Source organism: Cydia pomonella, unplaced genomic scaffold (assembly GCF_033807575.1).
Source record: "Cydia pomonella isolate Wapato2018A unplaced genomic scaffold, ilCydPomo1 PGA_scaffold_30, whole genome shotgun sequence".
Lineage (NCBI taxonomy): Eukaryota > Metazoa > Arthropoda > Insecta > Lepidoptera > Tortricidae > Cydia > Cydia pomonella.
In genome coordinates, this window is record NW_026907865.1 from 87,935 (window position 1) to 110,214 (window position 22,280).

At 41.9% G+C, this 22,280-nt stretch overlaps 5 protein-coding genes across 6 annotated transcripts; 4 read left to right on the forward strand and 1 right to left on the reverse strand.

The window, feature by feature from the left end:
• Positions 1-3,428: 3,428 nt before the first annotated feature.
• Positions 3,429-7,350, forward strand: LOC133533977 (uncharacterized). Of its 2 annotated transcripts, none has more exons than XM_061873068.1 (2): positions 3,429-4,463; positions 7,211-7,350. In XM_061873068.1, the coding sequence occupies exons 1-2, from the start codon at positions 3,587-3,589 to the stop codon at positions 7,222-7,224; spliced, it is 891 nt and encodes a 296-aa protein (XP_061729052.1). In that variant the 5' UTR covers positions 3,429-3,586; the 3' UTR covers positions 7,225-7,350. The 2 variants fall into 2 exon arrangements, with proteins under 2 accessions (XP_061729052.1, XP_061729053.1); XM_061873069.1 differs by having other exon boundaries at positions 7,220-7,345.
• Positions 7,351-7,986: 636 nt separating this feature from the next.
• On the forward strand, positions 7,987-9,538 carry LOC133533964 (uncharacterized). The gene has a single exon (XM_061873054.1). It carries the CDS (start codon positions 8,459-8,461, stop codon positions 9,536-9,538), a length of 1,080 nt encoding a protein of 359 aa, XP_061729038.1. The 5' UTR covers positions 7,987-8,458.
• Positions 9,539-16,928: 7,390 nt separating this feature from the next.
• On the reverse strand, positions 16,929-19,676 carry LOC133533994 (tyrosine-protein phosphatase non-receptor type 9-like). The gene has a single exon (XM_061873084.1). The coding sequence runs from the start codon at positions 17,937-17,939 to the stop codon at positions 16,947-16,949; it is 993 nt and encodes a 330-aa protein (XP_061729068.1). The 5' UTR covers positions 17,940-19,676; the 3' UTR covers positions 16,929-16,946.
• Positions 19,677-19,688: 12 nt separating this feature from the next.
• Positions 19,689-20,512, forward strand: LOC133533995 (putative ankyrin repeat protein RF_0381). Its single transcript, XM_061873085.1, has one exon. It carries the CDS (start codon positions 19,976-19,978, stop codon positions 20,510-20,512), a length of 537 nt encoding a protein of 178 aa, XP_061729069.1. The 5' UTR covers positions 19,689-19,975.
• A 360-nt stretch (positions 20,513-20,872) lies between these two features.
• On the forward strand, positions 20,873-21,688 carry LOC133533996 (putative ankyrin repeat protein RF_0381). Its single transcript, XM_061873086.1, has one exon. It carries the CDS (start codon positions 20,885-20,887, stop codon positions 21,389-21,391), a length of 507 nt encoding a protein of 168 aa, XP_061729070.1. The 5' UTR covers positions 20,873-20,884; the 3' UTR covers positions 21,392-21,688.
• The last annotated feature ends 592 nt before the right edge of the window (positions 21,689-22,280 follow it).

Consider the following 22,280-nt stretch of genomic DNA (forward strand, 5'->3'; position numbering starts at 1 on the left):
TCCGTCCGACGACACCGAGCACGAAGCAGCTGTAAAGCAGCACCTGGCGGACTACTTCGCCACGTCCATAGCTCCAGAAGAAGATCCCATCATCCTCACACCGAGCCAAGTCCAGAGGATGATAAGACGCACCCCGCTGAAGAAGGCACCCGGCCCCGACCGCATACCGAACGAGGCGCTGCGCCACCTGCCCCCGCGAGCCATCGCGACGTTGGCGCGGCTCTTCACCGGAGTCCTGCGGACCGGCCACTTCCCGCGCCCCTGGAAGCAGGGTCGCGTCATCATGATTCCCAAGCCCGGGAAGAATATTCTTCGTCCTGAGAGCTATCGACCCATCACGCTGCTGCCTACCATCTCGAAAGTTTTCGAGAAGCTGCTTCTGCCTCACCTGACGCCCCACATTCAGCCACGCGACGAACAGTTCGGCTTCCGCCCGGAACACTCGACGACGCTCCAGCTTGCCCGCGTGCTGCACCTCGCTGCAGCAGCTTACAACAAGAGGGAGCACACGGTCGCTGTTCTTCTGGACATGGAGAAGGCGTTCGATCGCGTATGGCACCCCGGCCTCCTCTACAAGCTGTCCACGTCTACTACTCCGCGTCGAGTAGTCAAGACTGTGGCCACCTTCCTGGAAGACCGCCGCTTCCACGTGGCGGTAGAAGACGCCGTATCATCCGACCGCACCATCCTTGCCGGAGTGCCCCAAGGGAGCTGCCTCTCGCCCGTGTGTTATGGGCGCTACACCGATGACATCCCGGTCAGCGAGGGCGTTACGCTCGCGCTATATGCCGACGACGCTGCCTACATCACGTCATCCATCCGCCTATCACACGCAGCGCACAAAGCCCAGTGCGCCCTAGAGGCTCTCCCTCCATGGCTGAAGAAGTGGAGACTATCAGTCAACGTGTCGAAGACCCAGGCGATTGCTATATCCCGTAAGGTGCTGATGCCGCCGCGTCTCACACTCCTGGGGCAGGCCATCGAGTGGTCCCCGATGGTGAAATACCTGGGGGTGACCATAGACCGCCACCTCACCATGGCCCCTCACGTCAAGAACGTGATCGCCCAGACGCGTGCCGCTCGCATCTTACTTGCCCCGGTTCTGAAGTCCCGGCTATCGCTACGCGTGAAGCTAGGCGTGTACAAGACTTACGTCCGAACACGCCTAACATATGCAGCCCCCGCGTGGTACGCGCTAGTGGGAGAGTGCAACAGGAAGCGACTGGACGCTCAGCAGTCGCTCTCTCTACGCACCATCGTCGAAGCCCCTCGCTATGTGAGGAACGACGTTATAGCCCGGGACCTGAGAGCAGAACCGCTACGTGATTTCGTAGCTCGCCTGGCGGGTCGGATGTTCGAGCGCGCGGACCAGTCGCGCTGGCGCCACGTCCGTGGCATAGCGCCGTACCACGCGCGCCCGCCCGACCACAGGGGTCTGCCGCGCGAGCTCGCGCCTGCAACCCCTGCCACACCGGACTGACCACACCACAGACTGACACCACCCTGACACCGGTTGACGATCGCTGGCTGGGCCTCCCCCAACGGGGTCCCACCTGGCTGGCTTGATCTAGCCGGTGTGAGAAGACCTGGACACGACCACTGGGGCCTCACCCGAGGTCCCACCCCGACGACCCAGCCATATTCATGGCTGGCGGTTTGACACCGCTGCAGGGGGCCAACGCCCCGAACAGCATCCCCAATCCCCTGCGGGGGAATTGAGAAGACGTCCACTGAGATAGCAGGCAGTCGCTCTCACCGCCTTCTGCTGTGAGGACCGCTGCTCTCCCGGTACGAGCCGGCGTGTTTTCAGACGCGTTATGGCTCCCGGTCCCTAGCCACCCTACCCTTCCTAATTCCCGTAGGCCAGTTGAGCCGGCGTGTTTACAGACGCGTTAAGGCACCTGGAGTACGTACCCTTCCTGACCCCGTAGTCCAGTCGAGCCGGCGCGTTTTCAGACGCGTGAAGGCACCTGGAGTACGTACCCCTTCCCGATTCCTTATCCCGGTTGTGCCGGCGTGTTTACAGACGCGTTAGGGCACCCGGGGTATCCACCCCTATACTATCTCGCTCCCGTCATAACCACCCCTTCACTCTTAGGGGATACCGATTCCAAAACTCGCGAGTAAGCTTAGGGCCCGCGCCGTCCCGTAATCCTGTTACTATAAAGTAGAATCATCCCCCGCGTCGTACCTAGCCTAGGACATCTAGATTTAAGGAACCTTTATTTAGAATAAACCGGCATAAAAGCCCGCCGATTTGTGTTACAGCATTAACTTTGGTTTCTTTGTCTCACCCTGCACCCTCTCTCTCCTCTGAGCTAACTAGGAAACCCTTGCTCCCGTCTGGAACAAGGGAGTTGTATGAGGCCACGCCCGCCCCGGCGAACGTGACCCCATCACATCTGGGGCCCAACGAAATAACTCACGTAGGAGTCCATACGGTATCCTGGAAGGAACCGGTGCTCGAGAGAGGACAGGGGTAGTTATAAATAAATAAATAAATAAATATATATACCGTAGGGCTGCTACACCGTAGCATTACCACATCCATTTGGGGGGAGTGTCACTTCCCGCCCACCCGTAAATCACATCTAGCGCCCAACTAAATAACTCACGTAGGACAGGGATAAAAATAAATAAATAAATACATATTTGCCATATACCGTACCGGGTATATATACCGTACAGCCGCTATACGTAGCATCACCGCACCGATTTGGGGGGACTGTCGCATCCCGCCCACCCGTAGATCACATCTAGCCCGCACAGAGGTACACCAGGAGTCCCGACGCTCCATCCAGGTAAATTCAACTCCCGCACAGATAACCGTTCACCGTACAACCGCTACTTACCGGTAGGTATTATAGATGCCTACAAGTCGGATATACCGACTGAAGAAACCCGAATTGATACAAGAGGCCTCGAAACGTGGCATCCCGACCGAAGACTTAACCGTAGAAGAGATACGCAAGGGCCTGGTAGAGATCCTGAAAGAAGAAAAAACCGAAGACATGGCAGAAAACAGAGCAAAGGTAATAACAAAACTCATAAAGGAGTGGAACCTATCATTCAGTACCACAGACGACGCCGTCGAGTTCATAGAAAGGCTGGAAGAACTCATCAATGCGAGCAACATTAAGAAGGAGGATATATTACCAGCACTACCACGCATCTTAAAAGGTAGGGCGCTGCTCTGGTATAGAAATTACGTTGAATCATGGACCGATTGGGAACAATTCCTGCAAATATTTAAGTTGTACTACTTTCCGGCCAATTATGAAGAGGATCTCATAGCCAAAATCGTCACCAGAAAGCAAAGAGTCCAGGAGAGGTTTACCGATTACGTCACGGATATACAGACACTAATGCGCAGGTACGGAAACCTCAATGAGAGAGAAAAGTTATACCGCATCCACGAGAATATGTTACTGTAGTAAACGTAGATATAACGCGCGGCTGCGCCCGCGCCGGGCAGTCATTAAATAGCTACGATACTATCGATACGTGTGTTTGACTCAATCCTCCCGCTATACCGTTTACAACAGTGGCGACGACAGTGCGAATTAGTAAAACGCGTGTTTAAATAATGGCCAAATTAGCAGTTGGTTCATTAACAGTTTTTAACCACGAAGTTCAAGAGTGGTCACTTTATAAAGATAGACTGGAACAATGGTTCCTAGCAAACGATATCGGGGAGGACGACAAAAAGAATAAGCGGCGGGCAATTCTTTTAAGCAACTTAGCGGAATCGACCTATAGACTCGTGCGTGATTTAGCTTTACCCTCCGTAGTTGGCGAATTACCGTACAATACAGTGATTGAACTTTTGGACAGCCATTTCAAGCCCAAGAAATGTGGATTTGCAGAGAGATTTAGGTTCCACAGTGCTACACAACGTCCAGGCGAGAAACTAACAGAGTGGGCCGCTCGCGTGCGTAGTTTGGCAGCATACTGCGGGTTTACTGCGACCACTTTGGATGAAGCTTTACGGGATCGGTTCGTTTTAGGAATGGCACCAGGGCCTGAGAGAGATAAGTTATTCACGAGGAAGATGGACGAGCTGACGCTGAGCGCAGCGTTAGATATAGCCGAGAACATTCGTTGTGCCCGTACTGGCTCGCAGCAAACTTCTTCGCAGGCTTCACAAGCAGATGCTTCGGGCCAGGAGCCCTTGCAGGTGTTTAAGGTACAAGCGACACCGGCACCTAAGCGCGGGGCGGCAGCGGAGGCGCGGCAGCAAGCGTCCGGCGCGCGCCCATCAGCGGCAACAGGAGCGGCTAGCTGCGCGGCCTGTGGTTACACGAATCATCAAATTGAAACGTGTAAATTTACGCGTTATAAATGTAAGCAGTGCGGTAAAAAAGGGCACCTGAAAAGGATGTGCCCCTCAAAAAACGTCGGTGGACAACATTTTATCGAGTGTTGCGCGGACGGCGAGGATTGCGACATTTATGATGATGACGGTAAGCATAAACTTATTTGCAATATCCGCACATATCGGGGCGAACCTATGCGGGAATCTGTTTTAGTCAATGAGATAAAATTGGATTTTGAAATTGACACCGGCTCGGCTGTAACGGTCATCTCTGACCAAGTCTATAAGCGGCATTTTTCACAACTTGCCTTAAAACCGAGCGCCACCATTTTGCATGTTTACAATGGAAGCCCGCTTACAATCCTTGGGGTCCTAACTTTGCCGATTACATACCGATCACAATGCCATAACATTGATGTTTTTGTAGTGCGAAACGGTGGGCCCCCATTACTTGGTAGGGATTTTATTTGCCGTTTTAATTTACAAGTCGCCTCGATCAATAAATGTGAAGATATTCTAGAGGAAATAACGTCACCTTATCCTAACTTATTTTCTGATAACTTAGGGTGTTGTAAATATATTACAATAAATTTAGCTGTAAAACCAGACACGCAACCCATTTTTCGCAAAGCTAGGCCGATACCGTTCGCCCTCCGCGAGCGGGTAGGTAAAGAAATCGATCGTCTGGTCGGGTTAGGTATTCTGGTGCCAGTAAAATCATCAGAGTATGCCAGTCCGATAGTACCAGTTTTGAAACACGATAACTCCATAAGACTTTGTGCAGATTACTCGGCTACTTTAAACAAGCATTTAATAGTAGAAAAATATCCACTACCAAGAGTAGATGAATTATTTAGTAAATTGCACGGCGCGAAATATTTTTCAAAACTGGATCTCTCGCAAGCATATAATCAATTTCGATTAAGTGAGTCTTCACAAATGTTAACTTGCATAAATACGCATAAAGGTTTGTTTAAATATACACGTTTAGTCTTTGGATTGTCCAGTGCGCCAGCGACGTTTCAAAGGTCAATGGAGACACTCCTGTCCGGTCTTGACGGCGTATTATTATTTTTAGATGACATTTTAGTCGTTAGTAAAAGTAAAGAGGAAAATTTAAAATTATTACATAAGGTGTTCCGTAGACTAGAAGAAGCGGGGTTAGTTTTACAGAAAGGGAAATGTACCTTATTTCAAGAAACTGTTTCCTACTTAGGGTTCGTCATAGACCGCCATGGAATCCATAAATCTCCTGAAAAAGTTAAATCAATATTAGAAGCTAAAGTTCCAACTAACTGTTCAGAGTTACAATCATTCTTAGGTATGGTTAACTATTATAGGGGTTTCATAAAGAACGCGTCTTCAATTCTAAGCCCATTGCATAAGTTGTTAAAAAAGAATGTTACGTGGGAGTGGACAGAGGAACATCACAATGCGATTATTGCTATTAAAAACGCATTGACATCTGAAAATACCTTAGCTCATTTCAACCCTGAGGCGAAATTAATTTTGACAGTTGATGCGTCACCTACAGGCCTGGGAGGAATTTTATCACAACTGGAAGGCCAAATAGAAAGACCAGTGGCTTTTATATCGCGTTCACTTACTTCGGCGGAGAAAAAATATAGCCAATTGCAAAAAGAAGCCACAAGTATAGTTTTTGCTGTACGAAAGTTCCACCAATACTTATTCGGTCGTGCGGAACCCTTCATCCTTAGAACGGACCATAAACCTTTACTGTCAATTTTTAACCCGGATAAAGGGGTCCCTGAAATCACTGCGAACCGGTTACAACGTTACGCGATATTTCTGTCCGCTTACAATTTTAAAATTGAATATGTTTCTAGCGCTCATAACTCCGCGGACTATTTGAGCCGAGCGATTATTGAAACCCGTCGTGAGAACAATAGCCCTATAGATAAGGCGACATATATAAATTTCGTGTGTGAAGGTGAGCAGTACTTCACGATAAACGATATAAGCCGAGAGTCTCGCAATGATGCTATTCTTTCATTAGTAATGGGGTACGTACAAAGTGGCTGGCCGAATAAGGTCAGTGACCCTTTAATAAAACCATATTATAGTTGTAGGCACGACTTATCGGTCGAGCAAGATTGCTTAATGAGGGGTCATAAAATTATTATTCCTGTTGGTTTGCATAAGCAAATTTTAAGTGAATTACATAAAGGTCATTTCGGCGTGAATAAAATGAAGTCAGAAGCGCGAGAGCGGCTGTGGTGGGCCGGTCTGTCAGGTGACATTGAGCGCTATGTGGCATCGTGCAGCGTATGCAATACACTCCGCGCCGCCCCACCACGCGTCCCTCTGGTGCCCTGGCCTTACCCAGCTGCTGCATGGCAACGAGTTCACGTGGATTTTTTAGGCCCACTCAATAATATGGTGTTTTTAGTTATCGTAGACGCGTACTCGAAGTGGGTCGAATGCTTTAATGTTACTTCCGGTTATGGTTCGCGGGTGGTCATTGATAAGCTTTGCGAAGTGATGGCGCGGTTTGGGCTATTTAATACGATTGTCTCGGACAATGGCACGTCCTTTGTGTCATCGGAATTTAAAGAATTTTGCTCGCGTAATAAAATCGAACTGATTACTGCGCCGGCTTATAACGCGGCCAGCAATGGTCAAGCGGAGAGCTATGTAAAAATAATAAAAAAATCGATTAGAGCTATAATTATGTCAGGGACTAGCCCTAAAAATATAAATATTAAATTGCAGGATTTCTTGTTGCGTTACCGGAATTCTATTCATAGTACGACTAACAGATCTCCCGCGGAGGTGTTATTCGGACGTAAACTAAGGTGTAGCCTGGATTTGCTCAAACCTGCCGTCTTATCGCCTTCCGACCCAACACTCGATAAAGTAGTCAAAGAAAAACAGTGTTTGCAGCGTGAATACTACTCTGGTAACCGTCATGTAGAATTCGAATTAGAAGAGTCAGTGTTAGTGCAAAGTGTAGTAAATAAAAAGACATTCTGGGTACGTGGTGTTATTGTGAAGAAGATAGGCCGGACATTATTTTTAGTAAGAATTTCGAACTCTGGTAAATTAGAAAAAAAACATGCCAATCAACTCCTCAAATATAGGGGGAGGGAGTGTACAGCGGATGATCTGGAGAAGCAGCCGACTAATTCAAGCATTAGAGAGCCGGAGGAGGACGCAACACCCGTCATCATTTTTGACGAGCAAGTACCACCCAAGCACGCAGGTCAGCGCTGTCGCACGCTCAGTGCAGTCGAGCCAGAATCTGCAGCAGCGGTACCTGGCCAGAGCAAGCCTGCGCCAGCACCGCCATCACCGGCCGAACCTAACGACGGCACTGATGCGTTCTTGTGGTCGGACTGCCACGAGAGCCTTGCCACGGGCGCACCACCCGTTGCAACGAGCGCATCACCCGGTGCAACGGGCGGTTCCGTCGCCGACCAGGCAGTTGTCGATATCCCGGCAGAGAGGGAACCTTACCGGGAAGGATATTTGAAGCGGAACAAAAACATTGTAGACTTTAAGAAGTATTTTTAGGTTAAGGTGGAGGGAATGTAGTAAACGTAGATATAACGCGCGGCTGCGCCCGCGCCGGGCAGTCATTAAATAGCTACGATACTATCGATACGTGTGTTTGACTCAATCCTCCCGCTATACCGTTTACAACAGTTACAAAGCTACAAGCTATACATTAAAAGACAAGACTACAAGACCTTACCGGAGCTATTGAGACTGGGAACCGAGTATGAAAACATAAGGACACCCATAGACGGTACAACAACGTCATCAGGAGCATGGCGATACACCGGCGACGACGCCAAATCGAGTGACGACGAGCAAGCAAACAGTGAGCAAGCGACCCAAGGTAGGGACAACAGACACCACAACAACCTGAAACCGAAACCCGAACAGGGAGAGAGTAAGAGCCAAACAGTACATCCAAGGTACGACCCCAAGACCAGTTGCTGGTCCTGTGGGAAACCGGGACATAACGCAGACGCCTGCCGAGGCAGACGTCAAATATTTTGTAGTCAGTGTGGAAAACTAGGAGTACTGAGCAGAGCCTGCTGCAGAAAAGCAACCTGGAAAGGTCAGGAAAAGGTAGGAACAGTCGACAGTCTACAGACGAGCGACAACCGCCTATATATGAATTTACGCATAATGGGAAGACGATACCGAGGCGTTATAGACACAGGTTCCACCAACTCGTACATCAATCAACAGGTATACAATGAATGTAAGAACCGCGCGTACCAGGACAAGGTAAAAACAAGAGAAATAGTACTAGCAAATGGGATCAGGACGCAAGCACACGACAACCTGTTGGTCGACATAGTAATCAAGGAGGTAACGATCCGACACTGGCTGAGAGTGTTGCCGTCAGCCACGGACATTATAATAGGAATGGACATCCTGAAACGACTTGGAATGTCAATAAAATGGCCAGGAGAGAGCCAAGACGAAGAAGATGACAGGAATACCCAGAAAGAAAATCAGGAAAACAGAGAGGAAAAGCAAATAGTAGATACTTTAGAAGAAAACCAGAAAAGCACAACCACCGAATCCAGTCAACAGCAGCCAACCACACCGCTCACACAGGTACAACATAGAATAGAATTGGAGCAAACAGAACCCGTAAAACACAGATATTACCCACGAAATCCGAAGCAGCAAGAAATAATAGATAAACACGCGAGTAAAATGTACCGACCCTGTGTAGATTTCCGTAAAATTAACCAGAAAACCGAGAAAGATGCGTACCTAATACCACAGATAAAGATACACCACATCAGAGAAAAAGCGCTTAGCAACCCGAAGGAGTATAAAGAAAATGAAGGCATTCCTAGAAGGCAACCAGTTCACCGTAGTAACGGACCATTTAGCAGAACACTGGTTGAACAGCATAAAGGACCCCGCAGGCCGATTAGCCACGCGGGCTTATCGTGCGGCGTGGGTATATCGAAGCAGAACGCAAAACAAGATAGCAGACGGCCTATCCAGAAATCCAGTAAGTACAGTGAGAGAACACAAATGGTACCAGGAAAAATGGCATCAGCTGATCAGGGACCCCGATGTAAGGAGGAAAAATTTACGCAAGAGCAAAGGCCCCACAGATCGAGAGAGGTACAGACACCGAAACAGAATGAAAATTATGTGTGCCAGAACAAGACCGACACCGCACACAACAAAACCACGACATACCGAGCGCGGGTCACCTGGGCATAAAAAAAAAAAAAACGATAGCGAAACGTATCGCACAAAGGTATTATTGGCCTCAAATGCAACAACACGAAAATCCGAGTAAAACAAGTAAGCTATAAACAAAGGGATACCCATACATTAGAAGAGCAGAATAGAATTAAAAAAAAAAAAAACCACGCACACTCGATCTACGAACGCCACCGCAAGAAGGAAAAGGGGGAAAAGAAGAATAGGTATAAAAAAAAATTTATATATACATAGTGTAGTGAAATAAAAATACAGTGCAGTGAAAGACAATACCAGTTTACCAGTATAAAAGTATAAACCGTGAATATAATAATAATAAAAAGCCTATAAAAATTTAACAGATAAGTAAAAAAAAAAAAAAAATACATATAAATATATAAAGTGAAGTGAAATAGACAGTGCTGTAAAAGACAAAACCAATAAAAAGTATAAACCGTGAATATAATATGTGAAATAAAAGGCAACAAAATAATCATATAAAATACAAAATACCTTAAAAATATAAGCGAGATAGTAAATGGATAAAACCATAGAAGCTCATAACAATAGTAAGTAGGATACATACACTGGGTAAGTATATAACAATTAAGTGAATTGGTAGCATTACGATAAGTGAATAACAATATAGTGGGAATAGTATAATAGTGTAAAAGCAATATAGTTACAATAAATAACTTTAAAAAACAAACGACGCGGGTAAAACAGAGAACATAGGCTAACAATAAATGAAGATAAATAGACACATAATTAAGATAGCAAGTATAAACGAAACATATGTATACAAAATACCGGTTCAACATAAGATAAAAATGCCTCAAATTAAATAAACATACAGAAAAAAAGGAATACAAATACTTAGGATAAATACAAAAATAATAGATAAATAGAATAGCATCCAGTAAATATCAATAAAAAGACAAAACAACAATAAACGAGGAGAGGTAACATCTTTCAACCATCATGTTCTAATTCGGTGATTTTTCCCAATAGGTAAAAATCTCCAGACGGGTGACGGGACTGTGATGGCGCGCGCAGCCACGCATCACAAGACCACGCCTCCGCCGCGTGATCTGTCCCGAGCTACCCATCGCGCCGCATGCCGGCCGCCGAGCGACTGAGAGTCGCTGCCCCCGCCCGCGCCCCGCGAGCCGCGCACTATAAAAGCCAGCGCGGTCGCCTAGATAGCAGGCAGTCGCTCTCACCGCCTTCTGCTGTGAGGACCGCTGCTCTCCCGGTACGAGCCGGCGTGTTTTCAGACGCGTTATGGCTCCCGGTCCCTAGCCACCCTACCCTTCCTAATTCCCGTAGGCCAGTTGAGCCGGCGTGTTTACAGACGCGTTAAGGCACCTGGAGTACGTACCCTTCCTGACCCCGTAGTCCAGTCGAGCCGGCGCGTTTTCAGACGCGTGAAGGCACCTGGAGTACGTACCCCTTCCCGATTCCTTATCCCGGTTGTGCCGGCGTGTTTACAGACGCGTGAGGGCACCCGGGGTATCCACCCCTATACTATCTCGCTCCCGTCATAACCACCCCTTCACTCTTAGGGGATACCGATCCCAAAACTCGCGAGTAAGCTTAGGGCCCGCGCCGTCCCGTAATCCTGTTACTATAAAGTAGAATCATCCCCCGCGTCGTACCTAGCCTAGGACATCTAGATTTAAGGAACCTTTATTTAGAATAAACCGGCATAAAAGCCCGCCGATTTGTGTTACAGCATTAACTTTGGTTTCTTTGTCTCACCCTGCACCCTCTCTCTCCTCTGAGCTAACTAGGAAACCCTTGCTCCCGTCTGGAACAAGGGAGTTGTATGAGGCCACGCCCGCCCCGGCGAACGTGACCCCATCACAAGCGGTAAAACAAAAGCAAAATCAAAACAATACCTCTAATAGAAATATAGCTATTCTTTTTATAGCGGTATTAGTTTGAGAATTTATTTACAGGTATTAAGTAAAACCGGTTGCACAATCCCTGACCGGAACAGAAAATTCTTTGGACAAAAATGCTGTTACTTTAAACAGGCAGGCACCAGGTTGATTCACTTGGTTCCCTAGCCCAAACACGCGAATTTGTAGCGTACATTTCAAAGAAATTTATTACTATCAGTGAGAAAATGGATAAGTGGGACTTGAAGATAAGGTTGTTCTTACTCTTACTTATATTTTTGGTTATTTCATATGTAATATATTTAAAACAAAACAATATATTCAGTTAAGAATAATATTTTAGATGGCACGTACTGAAAATATCTCGGAGAGTTCAATTGAATCTAGTAACATTCCAACAAAAGGTCGTATGATAAATACTTTATTAAATTTCAAAATATTAAAATAAAACGTCGTCTCACTTATAATATTTTAACTTCAGGTTTCTTTCCATATTGCGTTGTTGTTTTGTATTATTTACATTTTATTGATACATAACTAAAAACGTATATTAAACTTGGGCAACATTCAACACTGGCATTTTATAGAATTTTGTATGTACTTTCATTGTTCCAAAATACATAATACATATGTACCGACATACACTTATAAAGTAAAAACATGCCTAATCTTGACAATAAATACGCGTCAAACAATAATTTATATGAATTGGTTCCATCTTAGTATAATTATTGTAAGATTTGACAACGCCAAAATATTGTAACGCAACAACGGTTCGACGCATAGAATTTTATTATAGGCAATCAAAACTTTTATTGATCAATCACAACTTTTTGTTTAATAGCAGGAATTAGTTTATTGAATATAATTCGAAGCTGCAAGAATATATTCACGGTGAAGGGGTAGCTGTCAGTGTCAGTATAGCTGGTATTTTCTATGGAGAGCGTTGTCTATATATATATATATATATATATATATATTTTCCGTCGCTGATTGCGAACCAATCAAAACATTATTAAATCAGACCGTTGTAATTGAAATTAATTGTATAATGAAGTAAAAATGAAAATATTCTAATTAAAATGCAACAATCAACCTTAGGATTTATATTTTACTTATTGGATTTATTGGAAATTAATCCACGCTCCACGCCACCAATCCGGGCTCCACGGTGCCCTACATTTAGCGACAGATGGAGGTGGCGGTAAATTGTCAAAGAGAAACTGTTCCCTCGAAGTGGCAACTACCTTCAGTGATGAGGAAACCGATGCAAGTAGGAGGAGGAAATTATAATTATCTAGTGTAAAATATGTAACTGTTATTTTTGTCCTAACAACTCAGGACCTATCCTGACCTTGTCCTGACAAGCATACGTTTTAACGTATGTACTCGTTTAATATTACTCACGTAAGCTAATTCAGTTTTATGATGTTATTACATTACAATATTTTATTATTTCGTTTACTATTTTTATTTATTTAGTTGTCTTATAAGCTAACATTATTTAAGTGTGAGCACTAACCTCACATAAAAAAAATTATTAGTCAAAATAAGTGGTCAAACATAGACAAACAATATCATCAGTCGTTATGCGTCAGTAATTGTATTCATTGTGCCAGGGCCGATTAATTAACTTTTGCAGGCGGGATAAACGAGTGATTTGTTAAAATACTCGCCTATCCTCACTTCTGAGATATAAGGGGTCTAACCATAATATTAAAAGAACGGTAGGTGTGATCAAAATACATTTATTTGGCACAATGAATATAACCTCTTCCAATCTAACTAACCAAACGACAGTAGTACGCTTGTCGCTTAGACAAGCAATTATATTGTATCGAGATCTAACAAAACAAAACGTACTGACCTGCTAATAATACAATCAACGTAACCACTTGTAATTTGCATCGACTGTCATCGTTCGACTGTCATCGTTCGAATGTCACCTCCCGAATGCTCGTTCAATATTTAAGATGGAGGGATCGATCACGTGACTCTTCACGTGATCGATCGTTACAAATACTTTTAATAGTATAGTTAGCTTATTTAATCTAGAAAAATGTATTATAATGACAAAATATCTATATAAACTAAACAGTATCCTTACAGTATGTTTCTTTAAACTCGAGCCACTTGAAAGAAGAACCATCAAAATTTTGTATTTTAATAACAGGGAGTTTAAATCCAAGAACGTCACTGGCTTCATAATGACACTGCAGAGAACAACCCGTGTTGTTCAAGGCATCCCTGGAAGGCGAGTTGACTTCCAAAATATCTTGGGCAATTGATATGTTCGAATCAAATTCTTGTTCAAAATTATCGCGGACTGTCAATTCGTTAGCTTGGTTAGAATCACTTAAAATCTCTATTTGACTTTGCACCTCATCGAAGTCACTATATAAAGATTGCATTCTCGATAATTTCATTGAAAGTTGTTTAGTTTCTAAGGGCGAAATATTTTGTTGAACGGATAAAGTATCCAAATAGGTTTTAAATATAGTTAGTCGACCTTTAATTGAACTAAGTCTAGTTTTAAGTACTTTAAGTTGTTCTTCTGGCGTTTTCTCTGGCATTTTTGAATCTATAGGCGACATAAAGAATCACTTGTCACAATGAAATTATCAAGGCAAAATGAATGCAAATGTACGTAAACAAGTTATATAATATTTACGATACGCTCCTCGCTCAATGGTCCCACGATGCGCCGTACGTTCTGCCAGACGATAATGAACTCTCGGGCACGCGCGGAGGAACTAGTGCGCTCGCGCAGCACTCCTGGGCGTTGTGGATACAGCACCGAATGTAGGTCACTGGAATAGCAAAAATGAAGGGCTAAACAGCTGATTCGATGCGATAAGCGAGTGGGCAAGAATTGCAAACTTTAATTTTAAAATTTAGGAAATGAAATGATTGGCTGGAAACTGTTAGGTTATGAACAGGCGTGACCACGTGGGTGCAATTAGGTATTGGAAAATTGACAAAAATATTTTAAACAGGTTAATGTTTTAATGAAGTTAGCTGCACAGTGAAGTAGGCTATTACAAATGCAATGCTAGCGGTGCCTAACAAAGATTATTTAGAGTAATAGGAGTGCAACTGGTAAAGATAGGTATTTCTAATCGCTTAAAGTAGGTTCTGCAAGCAGAAATATAGGTAGGCGATTGTCTTTTAGGCCTTTCGGTTGGAAAAATTGAGTAGGTATTTTAGGCTATAATTTTTTTTTTTGAGTAACTGGATTCGCTCCTGGCAAATATCAAAGAGGAGTGAACTAGGAAAGTAATAGGAACGGGCTCACTTGATTATAGGGCAGGCAGAACAAAGTAGGCGCTTTCCGGTGCGGCGTGGCACGTGGCTGCTGCGTGTAGGCCGTGAGTCCGTTGTGGATTGTAGGCGCGCCTCTTAGACGCGGGGGCGATAGGGAGTCGCTGCACGATACACAAGATAGGGCACAGCTGATGCCTTGGAACTTCTCCAGGCAACTAGGCGCTGCACGTAGTACACGTGGCGTAGGTACTCCGTAGTGGGTTGTAGGTGCGCCTCTCAGACGCTGAGGCGATCGGGTCTCGCTGCACGATGCACAGGATAGGGCACAGCTGATGCCTTGGAACTTCTCCAGGCATCTAGGCGCTGCACGTAGCGCACGTGGCGGAGAACTCGTCGCTTAGGAACAAAGGAACTGCAACGGAGACTTCGAAATCTGATTAATAGCTGCAGGTCCGGTCACGGTCGCCATTTTGTTCCGGATAGGAACAAGGATTTAGATATTTTAGAAAGCAAACCACAAATCAAATATAATAAATACTGTTTAATTACAGTTTTTGAGATTGCTTTGAATAGTGTGGTTTGTGTGGCGATAGGAAAGCAAGTGTAGGGAGCTGAAGGCTCCGGCATATGTGTCGTGAGGATGCGGAGCTGTGATTGGCTAATTATACATATCACGCGATATTCAGGTGTTATGATTGGGTGCGGCTCGATACAATGCAAATATATGCTCTGTGTAGTGGAAACAAGATTGAACTCAGAATAAACATATAATTAATGGTAAACGTAGCGAAGCGGCGTGAACACGTATTAAAAAAAAAACTACTTACTAGATCTCGTTCGAACCAATTTTCGGTGGAAGTTTGCATGGCAATGTATATCATATATTTTTTTTAGATTTTTCATTCTGTTATTTTAGAAGTTACGGGGGGGGGGACACTTTTTACCACTTTGGAACTTCCAAATTGGAAGTGTCTCTCGCGCAAACTATTCAGTTTAGAAAAAAATGATATTACAAACCTCAATATCATTTTTAAAGACCTATCCATATGTTGTATATGCATGCATAGGTAGATGTACGTACGCACGGTGGCTGCGCCCACCGCGATATAAACCAGTTACCGAGTTAAATAAAACAGTTCGCTAATGGCTACGTTGTGTGTCACTTGTGTGCCTTCCCGATCCATATCTATCAGTGGCGACGATTCGATAATTATCTCGCGTGTTAATCGCCGTGTATACAGGAAAGTTTTTGATCTCAAAAGTTAGTGACTTAGTAAAAATTTGACCTGATGTATACTTATATATAAATATAATGAATTTAATTTTTGAATAAATTATTTAATATTTAGATATAAGTGTGAAACAATTTGTGAATAAAGATAATAGTATATAGCTTTTTAAAATTAGAATTGAAATTGTGAACAGATGGGTCCTATTATACTAAATATAATATAAGACACATATAAGACGCAACATTTTACGTGGAAACAATTGTTCCGTGTATGAATGTTGTAACTTTATCCCTAATTATGAGATAAAATAATCTAACTATAAACAAACGAATACTGGGAATTTCAGAGCGATAAGCTCGTAATCAATTGTTAATTGACGTATGTGTCCTCGATTAAACAAACGACCCTGAACTTTCCAGTAATAAGATCGCGAAAGTCAATTTTATTGTCAAGAAGTAATGAAGACAACGAGTCTTGTTTACTTCAAATATCGTTGGTGCTTACAAATTGGACCGACAGTGTGCCTACTTTACTATCGGCCAACATTGACCTGTGACCTGGGTTTTACCCAGAAAGTCATAACATTCCTAATGTTTGAAGAATAACTACTATTGTATGACATACATGGACCTATTTTACCTACATCTATGGTCACTACACGAAAAACAAAATCAATTATTTATACAATACCGTTTTCAAACAAAATCCCAAGCCACAACGGCCTATTGTGAGTGAGTCATTTGATTATAGTAGTGCAAGATAAGCTACAATGAACTGTATACTCTGTATTCGCTAAATACTTGTTACCTTTTGGATTTATTATTGTCTTCATACGTCAATTGCTTATTATTTAAATTTATTTCAATATTTTGAGTTGCAAAGTTGATACTAAAAAGTGTGTAAAAGGAGATAGTAATTAAAAATTATTAATATTTTAAATAAATAACTTTTATTTAAGGTAAAACACTTATAATAATAATAATAATCTTAATACTGAAAAACTAGTCTTAAAAATAAATTACAACACTAACACCCCGTCTTCTTAGCAGATAATTTAACATACTCTAAAACTGTAAAATAACAAAATATATAATGCATGGGCATAGATAAGCAGTTGTATCTCTGCTTGCGGAGATCTCTTACCACTGTTCCTAGGTCGATCGTCACACTCTCATTGTATCTCGATATGCTGATGTCTAAAGCGCAAAAGGTCCCCGTGCGATTCAATCCAGCAGAGCAGTGGACCACCATAGGAGAAAAGTTGGAGCTCTTGTTATCAAACTCCGCATATGCTTGAGCCTTTCTGACTTTGAGGACAAAGTTGAGAAAATCTGTTGGGCTTCGAGGCACACTTTTAAAAGGCCAATCGGTGTAGGCAAAGTGTGTGATGTCCAATGAGTCTTCGCTGTCGTCTGTCACCCGCAACTTGGTCACTATATGGTCACGATAGGTCTTTACTTGCCTTGTTTCAATGGTGAAGTCACCGAAAAACACTGTATTTCCTTTCTTCGGGCTCCAATACTGGTAACATACTTCTTGACCTTCTTCGTGTGTCTTTGTCAGCATAACGATGACTCTCGATTGATACCCAAACACCATTTTATAAAAATCTTCGGCTGTTGACGGAAGCGGGCCCTGACAGCACAAATACTTGCCCCGAGTTTTGTACCCGTTGACGTGATTGGCATTGATATAGCCGCTTTCTCCGTTATCTGCTGGTAGGATCACTCTGTTATAATCAAAACAAGGTGAAAACCGGTATCTATTCTTCACAATATTTTCCGGCTGCACCGATATACTGCAGCTGTGATAAATCCTTTCATGTAATATTCTCTGATGTTCTTGTTCGAGGATCTTTATTATTCTTTCTTCATTGTAACTAACACTAGATTGTTTTTTCGTGAAAATCCCACCCATTTTTTTAAATTTACTTTCGTGGGATAAGAGTCCTTGTTTCAACGAGAAATCAGTATCGAATGAAAATTTTATACTGATCGTGACACATTTATACGGTTGCATTTTAGCATCAATATTAATTTTTTCCTCTAACCAGTATTATCGATATGACGCACGAGGTTTCAGTCTATTAAATTTCATATCCATTTCAACATTATTAAAATTTAATTTTAACTATAAAATTGCCATGTGGTTAATTAAAAAGCTAAGGTACAATTAAAAATCCTTTATATGGAGTTTAGGCAACTAAAGCGGTGATACTAAATTAAAGCATCACGTTTCAGTATATGAAATTAAATACTTCTTTTATTGAATCACTATTGAATCACTATAGGCAGTAAAAGGACCAATATAAATAGGATTTCCCTATGAATTATATCATAACTTTATTTTTGATTGTACAAACAACATCACGGAAAAAATGAATAATAATGCAGACTTTAGTAGACTACAATCGGAAATTGCCCGGTTCAGTTCTCAAATACAATTGTTGGAGAGCCAACTACGTAACGTAGAGACCCACAGGGATCGTCTGAAATGGGAATTGGATCGAGTTAAATATCACCACCAGAGTGCACAACGCCAACTTCAAGCTATGGAGAGCAACCGAGTTTCATCTTCCAGCCATGGTCAAAATCATGTGAGTACCACCTCCGATACAATAATGGTAGATGGTAGTTGATAAATGATGTTGTCATTTGCTGTCTAGACATCTATTAATATATTAGAATATGATTATATACTTCAGTAAACGGCAAAGCAACCCTGAATATTGATCAAGTTATCAATATTCTACCCTTAGTACACAGGCGGGCTAAATAAACAACTTTCTATTGGAAGAAAGCTTATTTTGGTTAGGTTAGCAACCAAAGACTGAATAAGTACACAAAAACAACTTTGGGTAGCACCAATAAGGTTGTATGGAATACAGGTATGGGAACAGATAATGTGGGTGTTTCTTTCTTCCAATAATCGATCAACCACGTGTATCTTACCTATATAATCCGCCTGAAACCTGAAATTGTGTCACTCGTTTGAAACTACCCCTCACGTAAGGGTGTACTGTAGCTTTGGTAACGTAGTTTTTTATTTTTAGTGATAATCATGAGTGATAAGAAGATACAACTAAGCTTATTAGACAAACCAAACCCGTCACGGTTCAGCACTAGAAGTTTTTTAAAATTTATGCAAAGTCCCGACTCCATCGCCCAAATTTTAAATGAATACACTGATATAAACAAACACCAGAAGACTGTGGAATCTGATAAGAAGGCTTCAGGTATTTTGCAGAGTATGACAAATATAATTGCGCATAACAGTACTTGTTACGATGTTAACAAGTACATATGTACTAAACATCCCACCAAAGATAGCTTAAATGAATTTTGGAAAACAGTTATAGATGAAAATAGCGATATTATAGTCATACTGTCCACTGACTGCAAAATTACTTACCAATATTGGAGTTTAGAAGAAAATCAGGAAATAAAATGCAACGAGCTTGTGATAAAAACTATCAAAATTGTAATAATGGATTGTTATACTATGTCATTGCTGCAGTTGAAAGAAAAAGGTAAAGTCACGCGGCAAATAGTACTTTATCATTACACTACATGGCCGTCGGACAATATTTCGCATAACCCAATGCAATTAACGAGTTTTATCGGTATTGTAAATGATATTGCAACTTCTGGGCCTATAGTCGTGCAATGCAGTGATGGAAGCAATAAATCTGGAGTATTTTGTCTATTAGATATGTGCATAGCTGAATTTAAGAAGGGAAAGAGTGTAATTATATCGAAAGCTAAGACAAGACAGGTGAACAAAGACTCCATCAGCCAAGCAGAGAATTATGTTTTTTGTTACAACGCATTATATCATTTCGTTTTAAACAATATGAAGTAATTTAGGTTGGCGACGTCCCGTATGGAGCATGTGGTAATTCCGAGCGCGATAACATTTAACCTACGGGAAAACCCGCGATAAAATCTATTTTTGTTTATGAATTCCTCTATCAGCCGACTATATAAGAGTCTTCCAGTAGGACGTAGTATTATTGCGATTCGAGACGAAGAAGTGATATCTTACTCTCTCTAAAAATGGGTTCTGATAAATTGAACGACATATTCGGTTCAGATCCTACCAGAAGAAACTGTACGATATTCCATTCGATTGCTGACTCTGACTGTGACGATATTCTTGATAGAATATTTAACAATTCTGAAGATAAAGCTTTTCAGCACATACTAAAACTCAAGAATAACGACGGAAAAACGTGTCTCCATAAAGTCGTAAGATCCCGAAGTGGAAGTGATGCTGACGAGATGATATCGTTGATGAAAGCTATGGGAGCAGACTTGAATGCCCAGGATAATGCAGGAGACACTGTTTTGCATAAAGCAGTGAAAAAGCGGGACCACGAGCTGGTAAAAGGATTAGTAGAGATGTGCGCCGATAAAAGCATTAATAATAATGATGGATTGACGGCTTATCAAATTGCAGAGCAAATCAATGAAGAAGAAATAATGAAGATACTTTTAATTGAAGAAGATAATAGTTATGAGCGTTCAGTGAGCCCGTCTGTTCCGACAAGCTCAAGTGAAATTAGAGATTTGATATTAAATTCGAGAGATTAACTATTTGTATTTTTGCTAGTGAAATGTGCAAGCTTTGATCTTATTAGTCGTAGTTTTAAACTGTTTTATTACATGGGTAAATTTATAATAAAGGTAATTTTATTTCAAATTAGCAACAGGTTCTGTTACAACTAGTTTGTTCTATACCTATTTGAAGTAATTGATGAATTGAAGTCATTTAGGTTGGCATGGACCCGTATGGAGCACGCGGCAATTCTAAGCGCGATAACATTTAACCTACGGGAAAACCGGTGATAGAAGCTATTTATATTTATGAATTCCTTTATGTCAGCTCGCTATTTAAGAGTCTCCTAGTAGGACGTAGTATTATTGCAATTCGGGACTTCAACAAGTGAACTAGCTCTCTGAAAAATGTCTTCGCGCAAACTGAACAACATTTTTGGCCAAGAAAGGTCTGAAAGAAATACTACTATGTTCCATTTAATTGCTGAAGAAGGCCTTGACAATATTTTAGATCGCATTTGGAACGCTACCCGTAAAAAAGAACTGGAACAAATACTGAAACTGAAGAACGACGACGGAGAGACGTGTCTACATACTGCTGTTAAAAAACTAAAAGGATCCGAAGCTGAAAGGATAATGGCTCAACTATTCGACATGGGAGCAAATTTGGACGCGCAAGAAGATGGGACAGGAGACACTGTTTTGCACTTAGCAGTAAAACGACAGGACTACGTGCTCATGGACTGGCTGCTTTCAATGCGTATTGATAAGAACATAAGAAATAACAGTGGATTAACGGCATATCAAGTGGCAAAACAAAACAATGACTACAAAATGATGAAGATGATTTTGAGTGAAAATGAAAATGTTGCTGAGTGTTTAGTGAACGAGTTAAAGTCCATCAGTTTATTGTAATTTTCATAATATTTTTAGACATAAGTTTGCAGCTATCAATTATATTCTATCAATTAATAGGTAACAACTTTTATCGATAATTTGATCTTATGAACCGTAGTTTTTAAGTGTTTTATTAAATGGGTGAATTTAAAATAAAGGTAATTTTATTTTAAATCAGCAATAATTTTCCTTACAACTAGTTTGTTCTATACCTATTTAATTTAAATAATCTCTCAATTGTTTGCGTCAATGTTAGTCTATTCTTTTAAATCACATTATTAAAAGTATATCAGCAAAATACACGTCAATATATGTAACAATGTCATGAGCCAAATTTAACTACAATATTTCGAGATATAAAATCAGTTGCTTCAAAACACTTTGTTATTCAAAACAGAGTACATTGGTGCAACTTTCGCACTTGGACCTGTTAGTTAAACATAAATAACTCTTACTTCGTAGTCAAGAGAGAAGAAATTATTTTTTTTATAGCTATGTAATTAATCTTCAGTACAAACGTGACTTTTTATGTTATTTCCGTGAAACCATACATACATATTACAATACATAATACAAGACAAGACAGGTGAACAAAGACTCCATCAGCCAAGCAGAGAATTATGTTTTTTGTTACAACGCATTATATCATTTCGTTTTAAACAATATGAAGTAATTTAGGTTGGCGACGTCCCGTATGGAGCATGTGGTAATTCCGAGCGCGATAACATTTAACCTACGGGAAAACCCGCGATAAAATCTATTTTTGTTTATGAATTCCTCTATCAGCCGACTATATAAGAGTCTTCCAGTAGGACGTAGTATTATTGCGATTCGAGACGAAGAAGTGATATCTTACTCTCTCTAAAAATGGGTTCTGATAAATTGAACGACATATTCGGTTCAGATC

Coding starts and splice junctions, on each gene's coding strand:
- LOC133533977 (XM_061873068.1), top strand. CDS start 3,587: ATGGCCAAATTAGCAGTTGGTTCATTAACAGTTTTTAACCACGAAGTT.
- LOC133533964 (XM_061873054.1), top strand. CDS start 8,459: ATGAATTTACGCATAATGGGAAGACGATACCGAGGCGTTATAGACACA.
- LOC133533994 (XM_061873084.1), bottom strand. CDS start 17,939: ATGCAACCGTATAAATGTGTCACGATCAGTATAAAATTTTCATTCGAT.
- LOC133533995 (XM_061873085.1), top strand. CDS start 19,976: ATGGGTTCTGATAAATTGAACGACATATTCGGTTCAGATCCTACCAGA.
- LOC133533996 (XM_061873086.1), top strand. CDS start 20,885: ATGTCTTCGCGCAAACTGAACAACATTTTTGGCCAAGAAAGGTCTGAA.